Source organism: Lepisma saccharinum, chromosome 1 (genome assembly GCF_977018435.1).
Source record: "Lepisma saccharinum chromosome 1, izLepSacc3.1, whole genome shotgun sequence".
Classification (NCBI taxonomy): domain Eukaryota; kingdom Metazoa; phylum Arthropoda; class Insecta; order Zygentoma; family Lepismatidae; genus Lepisma; species Lepisma saccharinum.
The window spans coordinates 178993097-179010598 of NC_139229.1; the positions used below are offsets into that span (position 1 = coordinate 178993097).

The following is a 17502-nucleotide window of genomic DNA, read 5'->3' on the forward strand; positions in this document are numbered from 1 at the left end:
CTCCAACGTAAGATTACTCGAGAATGAAGCTTCTTAAAATCTCGTACTTCACTTTCCCTTATACAGATCATCCTTTTCAGTGAGAATTTTTATCTATAAATAGTAGCCATGTAATAAACTTCAGAGACACAGAAGTCGATAAATTTCTGAATAATATTGTTACAAGTCTAGCTCTACATTGTATACGTGCTAATAGAAGAATGTACAATTAGTGAAATTTGATTCTCTTAAGTTTTATAAGTAGCCATAAATATCCGAAGATATAAGAATTGGGTATTTCCCAAACAGTTAACCATCCAAGCCTTGCCCCCAAAGAAGAACTGAGACAACGTATATTGTCTACAGGCATTCTGGGACAATTGTCAGTACAGAGTCCATCAACAGACACTTTAACAGTACTTGATCTCGATCTGCGAAGATCGGTGTACTGATACAGTAAGTAACATTCTTATTCGTACACACGGATTTTCAAAGAAAATGCTTTAATATCTGAAAGGAAATACACTCCTTTGAAATTCTTTCTTTACAATTCAATAACTAATATCATTAGGAACATAAAATCTTACCCAAATTTTGTATAACCAATGACAATAATAAATTAAATTAAACTGAAAGAGAAATGTGCCATTTTTTGCCAACTTTTCTATTCGTACACTTAATAATATAAAAGAGAAAAGTATATTCAGAGTAAATTGACTGACAGTTCTAATACTTTGATGCGTATCATTTGGCTTTAATTACTGCTTGACACCTGTTCTTCATAGAATTAACCAGTTTCCGACATGTTTCAGAGCTTATTTTATTCCACTCGGTTTGCACAACAGTTTTCAACTCTTGTTTGAACTTGACGCCTGCTTTATGGACTCGCCTCTTCAAAATTGTCCATAAATGCTCAATGGGATTTAAGTCTGGACTTTGAGCTAGTGTTTGTAGTAGTTTGGGCACATTCCATATTAGTCAATTCATGTTAACTCGCGCTTTATGATTAATGTCATTGTCTTGTTGGAATCTGTAGATGGGCGGCATGTCCATTTTTTGGGCACTCTGCTTTTACATTGTTCTTCAATATGTCCAAATAGACATATGCATCCATGATACTATCAAAAAACTGGATGGTACCAACACCTTTGGAAGACATACAGCCCCAAATCATTAATAACCCACCATCGTATTTAACTGTTGGAACTGTGTTAATGTAATCATTGTCTTTATTTGATTTTCTCCAGACCCTACTTATCCCATCTGACTCGTATATATTAATCTTGGACTCGTCTGACCATATGACACTGTCCCAAAATTCCTGGTCCTTGTGGATGTGCTCTTTCGCGAATGAAAGTTTATTCCTGTGATTCACCTTATTTACATACGGCCTCTTTCGTGGTATTCTGCCATGATATCTTCCACAAGGCACGTCGGACAGTTTGATCGGACATCATCTTGCCAGAAACATTTTCTACTAATGGTCGTAACTGAGGAACACTTAGTCGGGGTTTTTCTCGCACTATTTTTAAAATAAAGCGTTCATCACGTTTACTCAACCGCCTCTCTTTTGGTTTTCTCGGCACATTCTATGTTGAACCTTCCTCTCTAAATTTGATTACTATGTATTGACCTGTGGAGTGTGATTTATTGACTGTTTGTCCAATTCTTCTTAACGAATAACCTCTAAGAACCAAATTTATAATAACGTTCTTCAGATCGGAACTTAGTTCCTTCACCTTGCCCATTTCGAACACTCTGATACGAATAACCATGTTGCATGAAACAGCGTGTTTTTCTCTTTTCACACAAATTATATGCTCTGTTTATACACTTTGAACATACATTTTTATTGACATTTGTTGGTGAAACCTTCATTAACATTAATTTCCAGGTACATATGAAAATGATTATATTTACTAGTAGATATGACATTTTTCCCTCGGAAATTCTATGCGTACGAATAACAATGTTACATACGGTATACTATTCATCAAAGTCTCTTATGCTGTTAAGAACAATCTACAATTATTTGTATCACTCGTACTGTTCATGCGGTAATGAAATGTTTCTTTACATTAAAAATGCAACGTCATTATTTCTGTAGATAACTGTTTAATTGTTATCTGAAGTGATTTGAAGTAGATGGTGCCTACTCTAACCTTGCACAAACTTGAAATTTCATGATTTTTATCGAACGATAAGTTGCTGCTAGCTTTTGTGCATGTCGAAGATAAGGCAAGAGCAAATGTTTGACCTTCTTAAGAAGTCATTTCAATTGTTCACCATCTCTAACAGCAAAGAGAGACAAGATCATCAGAATCAAACAGCAGTGGCATGAATAGAAGCCTCCCTAATAGTAACACGACGACATGGCATGTAATGGATGTTATGCCCTTGTCCTATTTCTGTGTTGGCTTCGAAATGTATATTGTGTTCAAAGGGACGAAACAAGATTGAGAGAGATGCTTTCCGTTATCGACAACAAAGAGTTCAACTATGTGGATTATTACTCACTGATAGCCAAGGAAGATGATGGTATCTGTGGACAGCAATTCAATGTATACTTGGAAGGATTAAGAGGAAGGAATTTGTCAGCGTTGGAAAGTGAGTATTACAAATACTATTTTAAGAACATCTCGTAAGTTGATAATGTTTTCTAAAAGCTAAGCTAAGGTAAATGGTTAAGGCTCTCGTCTTTTGTGCAAACAGTAGAGGTTGGATGACCACACGAGTTCCAAAAGTTTCGGTGTTGATCCAGCAATGAAGCCAATAAATGGTTTTCACGAGTGACAGAGAACCATTGCATTATGGGATTGCCCGCCATGCTTCTGAGAACGATTCATGTAAACAAACACACGTGGTCTACAAGAGACGTATATAGTTTTAAATTTTTGTTTCCGGTAGAACTGTGCAGTGTTCAAATATAAACTTAAATTTGACGTTGGATTCTTCGAGAATGAAACTGAACTTTTTTCCTTGAAAAGTAAATTGTGAAAAAGAACGGGATATATTAATTGTAGACTCTATTTATTTGCTGGCTATAAATCAAGGTGAATGAACACAATGATTATAAGTGTCGAGCATTTCAATCTTTGACAAAAGTGCTTCCTCTTTTAATTTATTTACTTCTGGTTCATACGGATCTAATCAGTCTGTACTTCGTCCTCTATAGGTTCTCGTTCTACAGTCTATATATGATAAATATTTAGTGATACTTGTAGCTTGAAAAACATTGTCCATACACAGCAGTGCATTTCGGCAAATAAGGAAAACGTTTGTCTTGAATTACGTAACATTAAAGCATATCTGCAAATATGCAAACGGGGCGAACTGGTATTTTTATTCTTTCCAACTAAATAGGTATTTCAATAATTGGCTGCAACGAGATGCATTTTTAAAGCCAAATAACAGCGGCGATGGTACTCGATGTACTGACCACGCGTCACCCAGCAGAAAGCTCCTTGGCAGACCTTGGCTCTCGACGAGTTGTTGTTCCACGTAGTTTAGTTTTAAGTTGATCATAAATGAAAATGCAGTCACTAACTATAGAATATTACCTAACGTTTAACCTAACTCTACGATTATGCAAGTGTTAAATAACTAGTTAACATAAACCAACGCTTGAAAATTAGGTATCTAGACTGTGATTTAGTTAGCAGCTCGTACTAAGAACTAAGTTGGTTTAGACATCGTCAGATACAGATCTGCCTTAGAGCAAAGCCAATTTCTATTGGAATGCAAATATGGAATGTAGCTATCCATGAGACCATGAATGAGCTAGGGCATCAGTTCCCAAACTGTGCGCCGCGAAATGTTCCAATATTTTCACCGCAATGACACTTACTTGTTAGTCAATGATACGATTGTTCCAAATATTTGCTTATTTAGTACTTTTTACATACACAATGTTTCTGAATTTGAAATAGGTGTTTATTTTTTACCTTAAGGCAAGCAACTTAACCACACTAAGAGAGCGTTGCAAGTGTTAGATATGCCTACATTCTGACTCGGGCGCCGCGGAAAAATCTAGAAACACTATGGGGGCCGTGAGCTAGAGGAAATAATGTTATTGCTGAAGACATATTGCAAAACAATATGCCGTCCTTGAATTGCGGATTGAATCTGATTATTAATTATCTATTAACATAAGAAATCAGATATATCAATTTATTTTTCAGACTTCTTACGATATGAGATGTATTATGGCAATAACTCATAGTCACTAATCACTGGTAGATATATTACATTCCTCAAAATAAGCGATTAGAAAGATTGAGAGAAAAGTATTTTGCAAATTGTCCGTGGAACCAAGGGTATTTTATATTAAGCAGCTATGGCACTTTTGTGGTTGGAACGTCTTTAATCCCTCAACGTTTCGACACATACTGTACATTTTTCAGGAGAAGGAGGAAATAAGCATTGCATTAGAATTTATAATATTATCAGAAGCGGAGCAACAATTGCATAAATAAATCCGGTGAAAGATGAAAATTAAAAAGAGCATTTGAATTATTTGTTTTTGAAGGGGACCATAAGGAAAAATTACTTTGGTAGTATTTATTACCACCTATAAACAAAGCAACATCTACAAGTACAATAAATGGACACATGCAGATGTGAATTTACACGACTTTTATTATTAAAGAGTGGTGAAGTTTGTTTTATTATCAGGTATGGTAATCGAGTCTCTACTTGCACAGTTTAAACAGGGATCCGAACCATGTCCAGTGTGCCCTCATCGAGAAACAAACTCAGGTTCTCTGGATTTTACGGGAACAGAGTTAGCATATACGCTATCGGGGAGACCTTATAGAGCATTGGAGTGATCAAGGGAAGGTTGGCGGAGATTGTAAATCCGCCAGTTTGTCCTAGCTTTCCCTTTTTAATAGAGTTAGATGCATTAAGACAACATTGTCGCCGACTACTAAAAAATACACCATTAACATTCCTTACGATCATAGGTGTAACTCGTCTCCATCCACAGCAAAAATGAAGTCAATGTAAACACTCACGGGTCCTGTGAGAGATCTTATTTGTTGACTTCGACGGTAACTCTTCTGCAGGAATAGTCAGTAAACCTATGGACGAACAGAATTGAGAATTAACCAATGACCAGGCTCACATATAAAGTGTTTTTGTTTACACTAACTACGTCCTTGTTCTGTACAGAGAATAGATGTGCGGAAAATTAGGACCCCTTCCTGTAGACTTAGCAACCGATCTCTCCGCGGGGGGTGTAAAGTTTCCATTGGAATTTCTCAATTGGTACATACATAAAAAATATGTACTGATGAATAGATCAACTTGGACCGACATCGAAATGTCTAATTACGCCCTAAGATCATTACTCCGGTTACGAAATTCCTAGGCACTCCGCTGAATGAAGTACGTATATACAGTAGTATGACCAGTGCTTTTCTAGATAGACTTATACGAATTAATCTGTTGACTGTCGTAAAGATCTTCCACAACCATTATTAAATACAGTCAACGAGAGCAGCAGAACGGTTATACTTGTTGAAAGGCAGTAGCAGCGATTGGGTGCTAAAACTGGGGAGAAGGGGGCTAGACAAGACTTAGCATTAAGATGATATGGTGTAAGGGTAAAGTAGAGGACGCCCTCCATAATCGTCGCCACTGTTGAAAGATCATGTCTCATTCATCATTGAATCACTTCCAGATATCTTGTGCTACCTACCCAATTGATTCTTTAGACATCATAATGCTGATGAAAGGAAGGTGCTGAAAGTTACTGAACTATCTTATGTAGATTTATCATATAATGCACTCAACAGTTGAATAAACGAGGTAGGATGAACACTTCGTTGACCTGGTTTGCTACAACCGTTGAACCGACCACTTAAACACTAAAGGATTATTATTAAACTTGGAGCAACAGTAAATGAATAACAAGCATTGCCTTAAATTCAGCGTGGTTAGAATTTACTTTGTTTTTATTCCATTTATTCAAATTAACTTATTCAACCGAATTTGTAATTAATTGTAAGTCAGATCACAGTATGGATTCGTGCTGATGCGGAAATCTTGAAACCATGTGATTACATGCATTTAAAATGTGCTTTCCAGTGTTTGACGCCACAACGAAGTTCCCAGATGGCTTCCTGTCTGGCAACTTGGTCCACCTTGGGAACTATGACCAGTGCATCGGAGCTGAGGTCATCTCAGAAAGCACATCTTTCACAGGCAAGCACTGTGTGGCCACACTCACATTCACTGATCCAGACGTAGCAGGAAAAGATGCAAACCACGCGCAAGAAATCTCAGGACATAAAAATGTAAGTATTCCTCCTGGCAATGGACAAGATAGAACGATATTTTCCGAATGTACTGTCTCAGCGATATTTTGACCATTAGCTGTATTGACAAAATGTACACAATATTGAGGAAGGTTGTGGCTTGTATTTAGTTCTCAGAAGTATATTTTATTATCTCCTGGCTTATTTGACTTTCTATTTTTTGGGGAAATATTAAAAAGACGGGTTGTAGTCTTCACTGTAATTAACGATAATAACTGTTTTACTTGCAAATTTTCTGTCGATAGACATTCCTTTATTCAGATCTCAAATTCCTTTGCTTCTTGATTTTGCAATGTATAATGTTCCATTCAGTGACTAAATAATATTATAATATTAAAAATATGCAATTTTCCTTTCTGTCACAAGATAATGATGGTGTCAGAGGTGTCAGAGGGTTTTCCCATTCCGCCAGTTAGCTAGTCCACCCTTCTCCCAGAAAACGTGGTAATTAAGCGAATTCTTGCCTCAAACATGCATTTTTCATGTGATAATCATATAAGAAATATGACTGATAGTTCTCCCCGTCCTCCTGCTTAGTTTTTGCAGGCGACAGTACTTGTGTTCAGTGTGATATTCAGAATATTGTGATGAATTTCGAAGCATCAGAGTATTATGTAAGTCATATACGATCCCCACCAAGAGCCAAAAATACCAAAAATGTTGCAATAACCAGAGGGAGGAATTTTCCCTCATCTTCTCTCAAACACCTCCCTAACAAATTTGGTAGCGATGATTCTTTACGTTTGTGTTTCCGGCAATTCTGTTATTTAGTTTTACAAATCATTTAGTGGCAATGACCTTAGTATCTGAAGTACAATCTGACTGTCCACTGAATCTTCCAGGTGTCTCCCCGTCAGGACGTGGTCGCAGAACTCAAAGGGCATCAGTTGATGTGGTCCTTCTGCATCCCCTCCGGCTGCCAGGCGCAAGACCTCCAGTGGTTTTTGACTCGGGTGCTAGAAAACCTCACCAACAACGCCAACTTCTTGCAAGCGTCCACCTCGGACGACGATTGTTACGTCAAAGACTGGAACAAATTGGATACCGCGGATTGGGTCATGGTGTAAGTGCTCTCACTGTAATTTCTTTTCTAGTATGTTGATATTCAGCGTTTAGTATGTTAATTCCTGCCTGTCCTATAGGAATAGAAAAGTATATTGGATGGGTGTTACGTTACGCTGTATTAAGATTAGAATCTGTTTCCTTTTTATTCCTTATAATACGAATAAATGATAGTTCATCTATCCTTCAATCATAAAAAGAAAATAAGTTTGGAAATTTCAAGAAAATGTTTCTAATTTATAACACAAAATTGTGTGAAATTATATTTTTGCTTCAACAATTGTTATTTACCACCGCTCTTCGAAGAGAAGAAGAAATATCACCAAGGATTGCTTAGTGGAAGTATAAGATTGACAGTCAAATATACCGAGATTAAATTTTAAAAACCTCAGCTGAAATTTCATTATTTCATTTTTTACTTTAAATGACATACCTTTATTTGCTACTATGTAACCTGCGTTTATGACTTGATTTTTTGCAGAGGAATTCTAATCTTTTTCGCAGCTTTGGTTATCACGAGCACCTTATACAACCTTGTTCTTTGTTCACCTGCTACTGGACGAGGTAAATTTCCAATTTTTACTTTTCATATATTTGAGTCATCAATATTGAATTTCTTTTTCCCAATATGAATAGTTAAGTTCAAGACAAAACTTACAACAATTAGATTTTACTCGAAGTGGACGAAGCGTCGTATTAACACAGTTGAGAGTCACAAAAATTTACTAGTATAATAGAAAACCAAAGTGTGTACTAATATAATTGCTTTCCACTGCAGTGCTCTCCACTGATGCTGCACTGAATGAAATGAAACAGTCTATAACGTTCAAAATTTCATACTTTCAAATATATATTTCGTTTAAGTGAAAACATAAATTGCTTGACAGATTCGTTTCAGAAACCTTCCTTAAAACATATTGTACAGTCCGGACACTGGCGCCGACTTTTGAAAATCATTGGATGGGCTTAACTCATGGACTTGTTTATTTTATACAATATCTATACATAACAGCAACAGATAATAAACATAAAATTATATTTTTAATCAATGATCTTAAGTTAATTTGAAATAATGTGAATAACGAATTCAGAGTTGCAAATATGCTGTTAGAATTTGCACGAAGTGTCTGAGGAAATCTTTCACATCGAATTCTTAAGTTAATTTTCCTTCGTTTGCTGGCTTTACCATTGCCTTTGTCTTGTTCACATTTATTGTCATCTCGAACTTCTCACAGTGATTATGTAACTCTTCTAACATACATTTCACCGTCCTTTCGCCTTCTGCTTGCAATGCCATGTTGTCCAAAATTTATACTTTTCACTTCTTCCTCCTATTTCTCTTATTTTGGAAACAGTTGATTTCTAATTCTTCTAAGTATATGTTGAATAAGTAGGTAATACATAGTAGCTCTGTCATGCTCCTTTCCAGCGCTCAAAGTAAGAATTGTTAGGATTGGGAATGTTTGGTCGAGCCTTGGACCTTGCTGGGGGAGGGTGCCCTATGTCTAACATGGTAACACTAACGTAAGACAGCAGCTGGAGGGATGTTAGCTAGTGGATTCCATGTCCCTGCATCCCCTCTTACTTCGAATTCCACTACAATTATCCATTTCTAAACTAATTTATTTTACTTACATATGTTGAATATGTGTGTCTTTGTGTATGAATACACACACCCACATACAAACATACATGGATTAACTAGAAACTACTTTCTGTTTGGCAACCAATAAGGGAAAATCTCATCTTTACAATTATGTGCTCTATTTCTGGAAACAGAAATCAGACCATTCACACAAATATTGAAATTCCAGGTCCTGGGAGTCCCAGTCTCCTCCTCGCCTTCTCCCTGTATTCCAACGGGAAGAAACTTCTCAGCACCACTTCATCCGGAGAAACACTGGGATGCCTCAACGGGATCAGGTTTCTCAGCATCCTTTGGGTTATGCTGGGACACAGATATGAGGCGTTCGAGTCGATGCCTCTGATTAATTTATCATCAATGCTCGATGTAAGATTTGGAATCAGTCATCATTTTTGTTTACTTTTACTTAATTTAATAATTTAAATACGTTTCCTTACTTAGATAGTATTCTTGAACAGTAGAATTGTACTTTGTTGCTACAGAGCGGACCCGTTCACCGGGAAAGACAATCTCTGACGCCGGCCCGCTTGCCGGCGAGTCTCGTAGCGAATGTCAGGGAATGCTCTGTATTATATTTCTTTTAATGAATTGTATTCAGCTAAAAAAATCTATAAAGTTATTATCATTGTTTCCAAATATTTGGTAACCTTGAATATATCATTATATAGCTACATGGTTTGATTTGCCTATATTATTTAAATGTTTCCCGTACATGAAAACTACTACAATTCAAAATATTGTTACACTCATCTTATAGAACTCTTTTTCACTGCTTAGTATTTCTAATTAAACGAAACTTCTTCACAATAGTCCGTATTTTTACATTCATCACTCATTTATACTAAAGGAATTTTGAACGTGCCTTAGTGGTGTAGTTACTGCACAGCACACTCACTCGATGAAAACTAATGTTGACTGAACCTACAAAAGCTATATCACTATCAAGTACGTTTAAAATTCTTTTATTATAAATGACTAACTATATCTTGAATTACTGTTTCATTATTGCTTCCTACAGGCTGAAGTTATTAACATAAACAAAATTCAGTTTCAGTCAAGAATCTTTGTACAATTAGGCCACTGCAAACACTTCCAGTCTTATATTTCACCAATGCAACAACTACTTCTAACTAAGAATATTGAGAATTTTTTGTTGTTACAGCTAACGCAGAGGTTTACAGAGATGCCTGTGCTGAACACGGCTCTTGCAGTGGACACCTTCTTTGTTCTCAGCGGTCTTCTGCTTTGCTACATCTTCCTGAGGGATGTCAAGTCAAGAGGAGGATTCAACATTATTTCGTTCTACTTGTATCGATACTTCAGGTAAAGTTGACTTTTACATTCAACATAACATTGCAAAGGGTTTCAGGAGTTATATACTTATGTGTAACTTCGATTTGCTTGGTTCAGTTATCTAGTTGTCTTCAGTTACCAAAAATATCTAAAACTATAACTCCCAGGCCACTTTACGCAGCCACACGTCTCCCTTAGCAGCGAAGACCCGCTGGTATCCAAAAGAACTTTCAGCCTGTAAAACCGGTAGTGGAAGAGAGCTTTAGCAGATTTTATGCCCAGAAATGAAAAATAGACCTTTCTCATTTAGACCGACATACTTATTGGCCATTAAGAAAATTTGAAAGTAATGCAGGCGGAAACAAACATGTATACACTTTTTACAATTTCAGCGCTTACAGAAAATGACAATTTCATACTTACAACATCGGGAATGCACAAAGGAACCATTTACCTCATCTAGGGCCTTTGTTTCACCACAACACTCACTAAGCTTGGCAACGGCTCATTTTGGTGGGAAAACGGACTTCGACGGCACACAAACACACGTTTCTGGTCATCCTACAACCTCTCCTGACTGTTATGGGAGTTGTAGGTGTTGGATGTCTCCTGCAGGCTTGGATACATGTGGATTCTCTTCACCACGTATCCGGCAGTCCAGCTAACACAACCACGTGGCCATGTGCGAGGTGATCGGGAATGGTAAACTACGCATTTTCCCGATTAAGCACTTTTCAGCACACCCGAGTCCCGATTTTAGTGCATAGATAGATTTTCCACTACTATCTGTACTGTTGGCTTATGCTAGGCACTCGAGGGACCTTATTTCACTATAACGCCAGTTAATAGCAAGTTCGGGGCCATTGTGCCCATTCGCGTATATAAAAATCGGCACACTCGCTGCTCGAGACCTTGCTCGGTCGAAATCTAACACACAAGAGAGTGCGAGAGGCAAACTCGCACCACAATAAAGGAATTTGCTAAAAAAATAAGCAGTAATTTTATTTTTCCTGAACAATATACAAAATATGGTTACATAGAAAGGTTATTATTTTATGTATACGGATGAAAAAAAAAAAAAGTAATCAAAATACTTTCGGAGGTATGCGCTTATGCCCTGGTACCTGAAAAGTAATCCAGGGCGTCAGTTCGGCGAATATTTACGGATTCTTCGTTTTTATTTATTCATTCTTCATTTTCAATTTTTGATTACAATAATTCACTGTGACATTGACATGAATGCCCCAGTGTGAAGAACCAAATTTGATCTGTTTTCCTGAACAAAGTTAGTTTTACATCGTTCTACGAGGTAAGAAGATTAAGATAATAGTTAGTAATAGTAGGAAGTAAATATGTGTTAGTGTTTAACATTAATATTATTTATAAATACAGATACGAAATTACATAAGTGTGTAATTGGATGGGTAATGTTTTGTTAGGATACGTTTTATTGTGCATTAGTGTTGATGAATGAGATGAGGGATAGACATTAACATTATTCTATGAATATTTAGCAGGGTCTATGTTATAGTATGTTATGTTTGAGATAGTGAGGTATTATTATTCCCTTTGAGATGTAAGTATTAATACTAGGAAGTGATTTGAAAGAGCGAGTGGTGCTTCATGCAAGGAGACTTGCGGGAGACCAGCAAGAGTTGGTCGGACTGGGATGAACATCGGTACGACGGTTGGTACCCGGGACATCATCAGGAAGGAAAGAAGTAGGGAGGGATTTCCTGGGAAGTATCGGGTACTTTAGTGCGTTCGGTAGTGGAAATATGGAGAATTGTCAAGAATCAGTGAGAGAAGTTTGCAGAGTGTTTAGTAAAGAGAATAAAGAAGGGGGTGTAAGATTACAGTTTAAGAAAGAAACTGAACAGAAAAGTCTGGGTTTGAATTCGGTTGGTTCCTGAGTTGAGTCCTTGCAGTGTTATCAAATGCCTTTCTCCGGGGAGGCGTAACGTTTTCTTCTTTCTGCCGTATCACTTGTGTATTTGTGTCTCCTTCTTGATGTTCCTGTGAGAGTTTCTGCTTCATTATCCTCTTGGTGATCTTAGTCCGAAAGAGGGATGTCCTGTTGTTGTTGTTGAGTTTGTCGAAGATGGATTCTTTGTGATCTTCTGGGGGGTATATAACATTCCAGAGGTAGGGGTTGAATGGGGAGGTGAGTGATACCGGATTTTAAGAGGGAAAGTTCCTCTTTCGACACCAGGTTTGTTAAGTCGTTTAGTAAAGTAAAGTGCTCGGGATTTCTTATTAACTGGTACGTGTTGAAGTTTGGTAGCTTTTGTCTTAAATCTTCGATTTGTTTGTTCGATGTGTGGCAAAAGAAGGCTTTATGTTCCGGTGTGTCCATCTCGGTATTACATTTCAGGCATTTATCAGTCTGTCTGAGGTTGTGCTTATTTAGGTGTTGACCGTAGGGACCGTGTCCCGTTAGTAAATGTATGAGACCTCTCGTGGGATGGAAATGGTCCGTCCATCGATAGTCGCTATTTTATGTTTGGAAGGAAGTTGTGAAGTCTCCTTCCTTGCGTAGATTGTGTCCATTCCAGTTGCCAGACGCTAGACAAGTGATGGTGAATTTCTGGTACCGTGGCAGGGCGTATTTCAATTAGGTTATTGATTTCGTCCTCTTGTCCATTTCTAAAGTAATATTTTGATGCTCTAGTTTTAATAGCAATTTCAATAGGCTGTAGGCCAGCAATTATCAGAAAAGTCAGGGTTGAGGTTGTTCTGAATGCACCAGTGAGGCGAAGTATCACTTTGCGTTGTGAAGATCTCAATCTGTTTTTAATGCACTGTTTACCAGTTTCCATGGCCCACAGGAGCGCGCCATAGGAAATAATAGCATTATATATATGGTAATGAGAAATGTTTTTATGTGTGTTAGTGGAAGGTTGTAGTTTGCGGAACTCAGTGTGGCTAGACTGTTTATAGTTGTTTCGGCCTGGGTTGTTGCCAGGGCTATGTGTCTGTTAAAAAACATCTTCTCTTGAAGAGTAATGCCAAGGTATTTAGTTTCGTTTACTCTTTTTAAGTTTTTCCCTCTGAGTTTGATTTGAGGGTGTCTTTGTAACTTCCCCTTAAGGATAATATAATGCGTCTTTTCCGCAGCCATTTTGAGTTTAGCATGATCACACCAATCGGATAGCATATTGATTACAGTAGAAGCTTTATCTTCGATTTCCCTTCTTGAGTTACCGGAAGTGAGCATGATAATGTCATCCGCATAAGCTATGATCTGGTCTATGTCTGGATGGTCTTGTAGTTTTATAAGCGCAGGCTCCAAGTTAGTATTCCAAAGCTCGGGTCCCAGAATGGAACCTTGAGGACAACCTTTTGACGTAATCTTACTCATTTGTAGATCCGGATATTTGATGCTAACTTTTCTGTTAGAGAAATAACTTTTCAGAAGCAGAAAGAGTGTACCTGGGAAGTTCATGTTTTTGAGTGTTTGAAAGAAGCTGGGCCACCACAAGTTGTCAAATGGCCCGGCAATGTCCACCATAATTCCCACCATGCCCTTGTTTGGAGTGTTTTGTGTTGTAGACGATAGGAGGCGTAATGCATCGTCAGTTTATTTACCTTTCGTGAACCCAAATTGTATTTCTGATATGGGCTTGAGCAGGCGAAATTCCTTCAGTCTTTTTAGAATAAGTTTCTCGAAGAGTTTTCCCAAAACGTTGAGAAGGCATATTGGTCTGTATGAATTGACCCTGGTTTCATCTTTATTTGGATGTTTCTTGATGATTATTAAGTTTGCTTCCTTCCAGGATTCTGGGAATGTCTTCTGGATAAGGCACTCATTAAATAGTTGTGTAATCTAAGGCGTAAGTACTGGGGTGATTTCTTGTATTATTTCCAGAGGAATTCCGTCTGGTCCCGGGGAAGTCTTCCTTTTCATGCTGCTTATTTCGTTTTCTACTTCTTGGGTAGTAAAAGTAATATCGGTGATTCTGGATATGGCTGGTGATAGATTTTTCTTGTATCCTTATTTTCATCGCTGTCGTTTTCAGGTTTGTCGTCTGGTAGGAGATTCTTCATTAGGAAGTTGATGGTTTCTTCCAAGCCCTTTGTCATATTCGTGTTGTTCTCTTCATTAATTAATGTGGAAATAGTTTGCGTTTTTTTTATTTTGCCGGTAGCGATTTTATACGGGGTGCCCCATTTATTTATTTCCAGACGTTTTTCGATGAAAATATTCCATTGTTGTGTCTTAAAATTTAGTAGCTCCGTTTCGTATTGTCCTTTTTTGGCACGGTAAATCTGGAGATTGGCAGTTCTGTATTGTGCGATGATGGATTTTTACATAGTTTCCTGGCTTTTTGCATTTGTTTCTTAAGGTTGGTTAGTTTCTTTGGCCATGGTTTCCTCTTCATTTTCCTTTCGTTATTTCTGGGTGTTGAATTTTGAATTGCTTGTCTGATGTTTGCAGAGAGTTCATCTGCGAGCGTGTTGAATGATTTTTGTTGGTCCAATTGGTCAGGGGTAATGAGGTTTTTCTAGGAATCTTTGATGATCGGTTTTTCTCCAGCTTAATATGTTCTCCTGGTCTGTCTGTTCCAGTTGATGTTGCCTGTAGATTAAATCGAATAGTATTAACTCGTGATGGCTTGTTGTGGCGAGATCTATAACTTTCTAGTCTTGGGCATCGCCCCAGGCCATTGCATTCTTGAGTGTTAGATCAATGTTGCTTGAGGCGCCCGCCCTTCTCCTGTAGGTGGGGGGGGGGGATTATCTGGCTGATTTTCGACTTGTAAGTTGTGCTCTGAAATGAATTCCTCCATGGCTACTCCCTTGGTGTCGGTTTCTTGGTTATACCACCACGGAGAGGAGGAGTTCGTGTCAGCTGTGATTATGGTCTTGTAATTTTTATACGCATTGCAGATCAAATCGATTTTTTCCAGATATGGGTCTATGTAATGGCTGAATTGAAAATAGCTATTTATTAAGATCCAAGAAATTGCTCGGAAGATATTTGAGCGCAATTTATGTGTGTGTCACAGAATTGTGTTATTTTGGTGACGGTTAGATTTCTGTTTAGGTTAATTATTGCTGCCATGGTCTGATTGCGGTCCTGAATTGTGTGTACGTTGAGTGGTATGTAGGAAATTTTGTTTTTGGATGTGTATGGTTCTTGCATGAGAATTATATCAATGTATTGGTCTTTGCAGTAATTGATTGTTTCAAGTGTTGCAAGCTTGCTTCTTCTGGTGTTGATCCGTGCAACGCCTATCTTGTCGTTTTTTTAGTGCCGTACTAATTGGTGGCACTGGGGCCATTCGTTTGTTGCTATTAACTCCATCCATTTCCTACTTCCCTGGTGATGTCCTAGCTTGGGATGCCTCCCATGGGCTGGGTTAGGTCACCTGTAGCTTGGATCAAGTAGTTACAAGTCTGACCACCAGGTGTCGAACTTGAACAGTGACATTTTTAAGTTCTCGGATGCATTTATAAAAAAAACATCAATTTTTAGGATTTTTTAGGCATATTTATGCTAGCTGTCTTAACTGAATGGTATTTTCAAAATAAGGGGGTCCTTCTGCACCTGCGCAAATGTTATCTTGAAAATGTAAGAGCAAATAAAAATGTCGTCCAACATGTAAGTTATAGCACATGGTGCTCATGCATGAAAAAAAGGCCTTTTGCATGGTGAAAATGACTTATTTTGCTGAGAATTGCAGCTTTTACTTGATTTTAAGCTGGTTCTCATGGTTTTTGGGCATTACCTTTGATTTCCGCTTGAAGCTATAATAAACAAAATTCCTTTCCATCACATTTTGGCCATGTTAGCAATGAGCCTTGTACTTGAGTGGAGTAGTGTTTTTTTTTGTTTGTATTTGGGGATGTATGCCCAATCCTTGATTAGTCATAACGTGCTCCTCCGGTAACGTGAACTCTCTCCATTTGATCAGTTACCATACATCTGATCGTCGCGATTATACTATAGGGTTAAAAAAAACTGACGTAAATTTGAAAACAGGACAAAAAATTGACGCCTTTTTTCAAGAAGTTAAAAAAATGCTTTCGACAAATTCTACTACCTGCAAATACCGTCCACGTCAATTATTGGTGGGCTGCTCTTGTCTACGTCAACAATTATATTTTCGTCGAACAGCTCGTAACTTTACTTGAACCCTCGCGAACTCTTTGTGATGATATGTTGTTCCCCTGGTGATCTGCGGACTACATTCTAAGAACTTCTGACAAACTTGTCGGCTTGCTCGAAATTATTTCCTGGATTGTCATTTTTCTATGTTTTTTTTCTTACCTGCTTCAATTATATCAATATAATATGTTGCTGGACACGATGAGGCAGAAAAGTGTTTTCTATAAGTTCATTTGAAAACGATGGCACTGGCATATATACTCCCAAGACCCGTTTCTAATAAAAATTGCTTGAAATTTAAATTCTGAGGTGGACTGAGGTGTTACTCCAAACCCCCCCCCCCCCATCACATACATATACGCAATATTGATTGATTTATTATGCATTTTGTTTTCGATTGTGGTAATATTGCTGCAGACTTAGGATACACGCTCTATGTGAAAAGGAATAGAGGATATTGCTATTTCACATCCCTAATGTCGCTGTACTGTCTACTTTTCTAGGCTGACTCCTGCTCTTGCCATCATGGTTGGCTTCTATGCCACTCTCATGTATCGCCTGGGCGAGGGCCCAATGTGGCACTACATGGTGGGCCCTGCGAGGGATGCTTGCGTCAACAATTGGTGGGCTTCTCTTGTCTACGTCAACAATTTTGTTCACCCCATTTCACGTGACCAGGTAAAATTATTTGTGTGCAGAATACTTATATTTTTTCTTTAAGCAAATACTTGATATTCAATAAAGTTAAAGGTATTATCTACATATGGGCTTAACTATATCAGAGCTCTTGTTTCTGAGCTAATTGGAGTTTTCTCACTGTTTAGCATAGAAAATGAAATACTAAATAAAATACATTTGAAAATATATTATTCATAAGGAGTCTATACTATATAATTTTCAGGAGAATTGATGATAGCCTACCAACGCTATTGACGTCCATTACCTTAAGTGAATAAGTGAATAAATATTTTTAACAGGTTCATAGTTTGAACTGCTGTACTAACCAATGCAATTAATGACTGTTTCAAAGGATTGAATGGTAATAAGGGCAGGCCCGTAGCCAGGATTTCTTTGTAGGGGAGGCGAAGTCA

The 17502-nt window shown here is 37.7% G+C and overlaps 1 protein-coding gene across 1 annotated transcript in view; it reads left to right on the forward strand.

The window, feature by feature from the left end:
- Nucleotides 1-2382: 2382 nt before the first annotated feature.
- LOC145987409 (nose resistant to fluoxetine protein 6-like) overlaps nucleotides 2383-17502 on the forward strand; it is a 59947-nt gene continuing 44827 nt past the window's right edge. The window contains exons 1-7 of the mRNA XM_083121895.1: nucleotides 2383-2586; nucleotides 6070-6278; nucleotides 7142-7362; nucleotides 7843-7925; nucleotides 9176-9372; nucleotides 10169-10329; nucleotides 16915-17089. Of these exons, the coding sequence (XP_082978021.1) occupies nucleotides 2445-2586; nucleotides 6070-6278; nucleotides 7142-7362; nucleotides 7843-7925; nucleotides 9176-9372; nucleotides 10169-10329; nucleotides 16915-17089 (1188 nt within the window). The 5' untranslated portion in view covers nucleotides 2383-2444. The remainder of the gene's footprint in view (nucleotides 2587-6069; nucleotides 6279-7141; nucleotides 7363-7842; nucleotides 7926-9175; nucleotides 9373-10168; nucleotides 10330-16914; nucleotides 17090-17502) is intronic.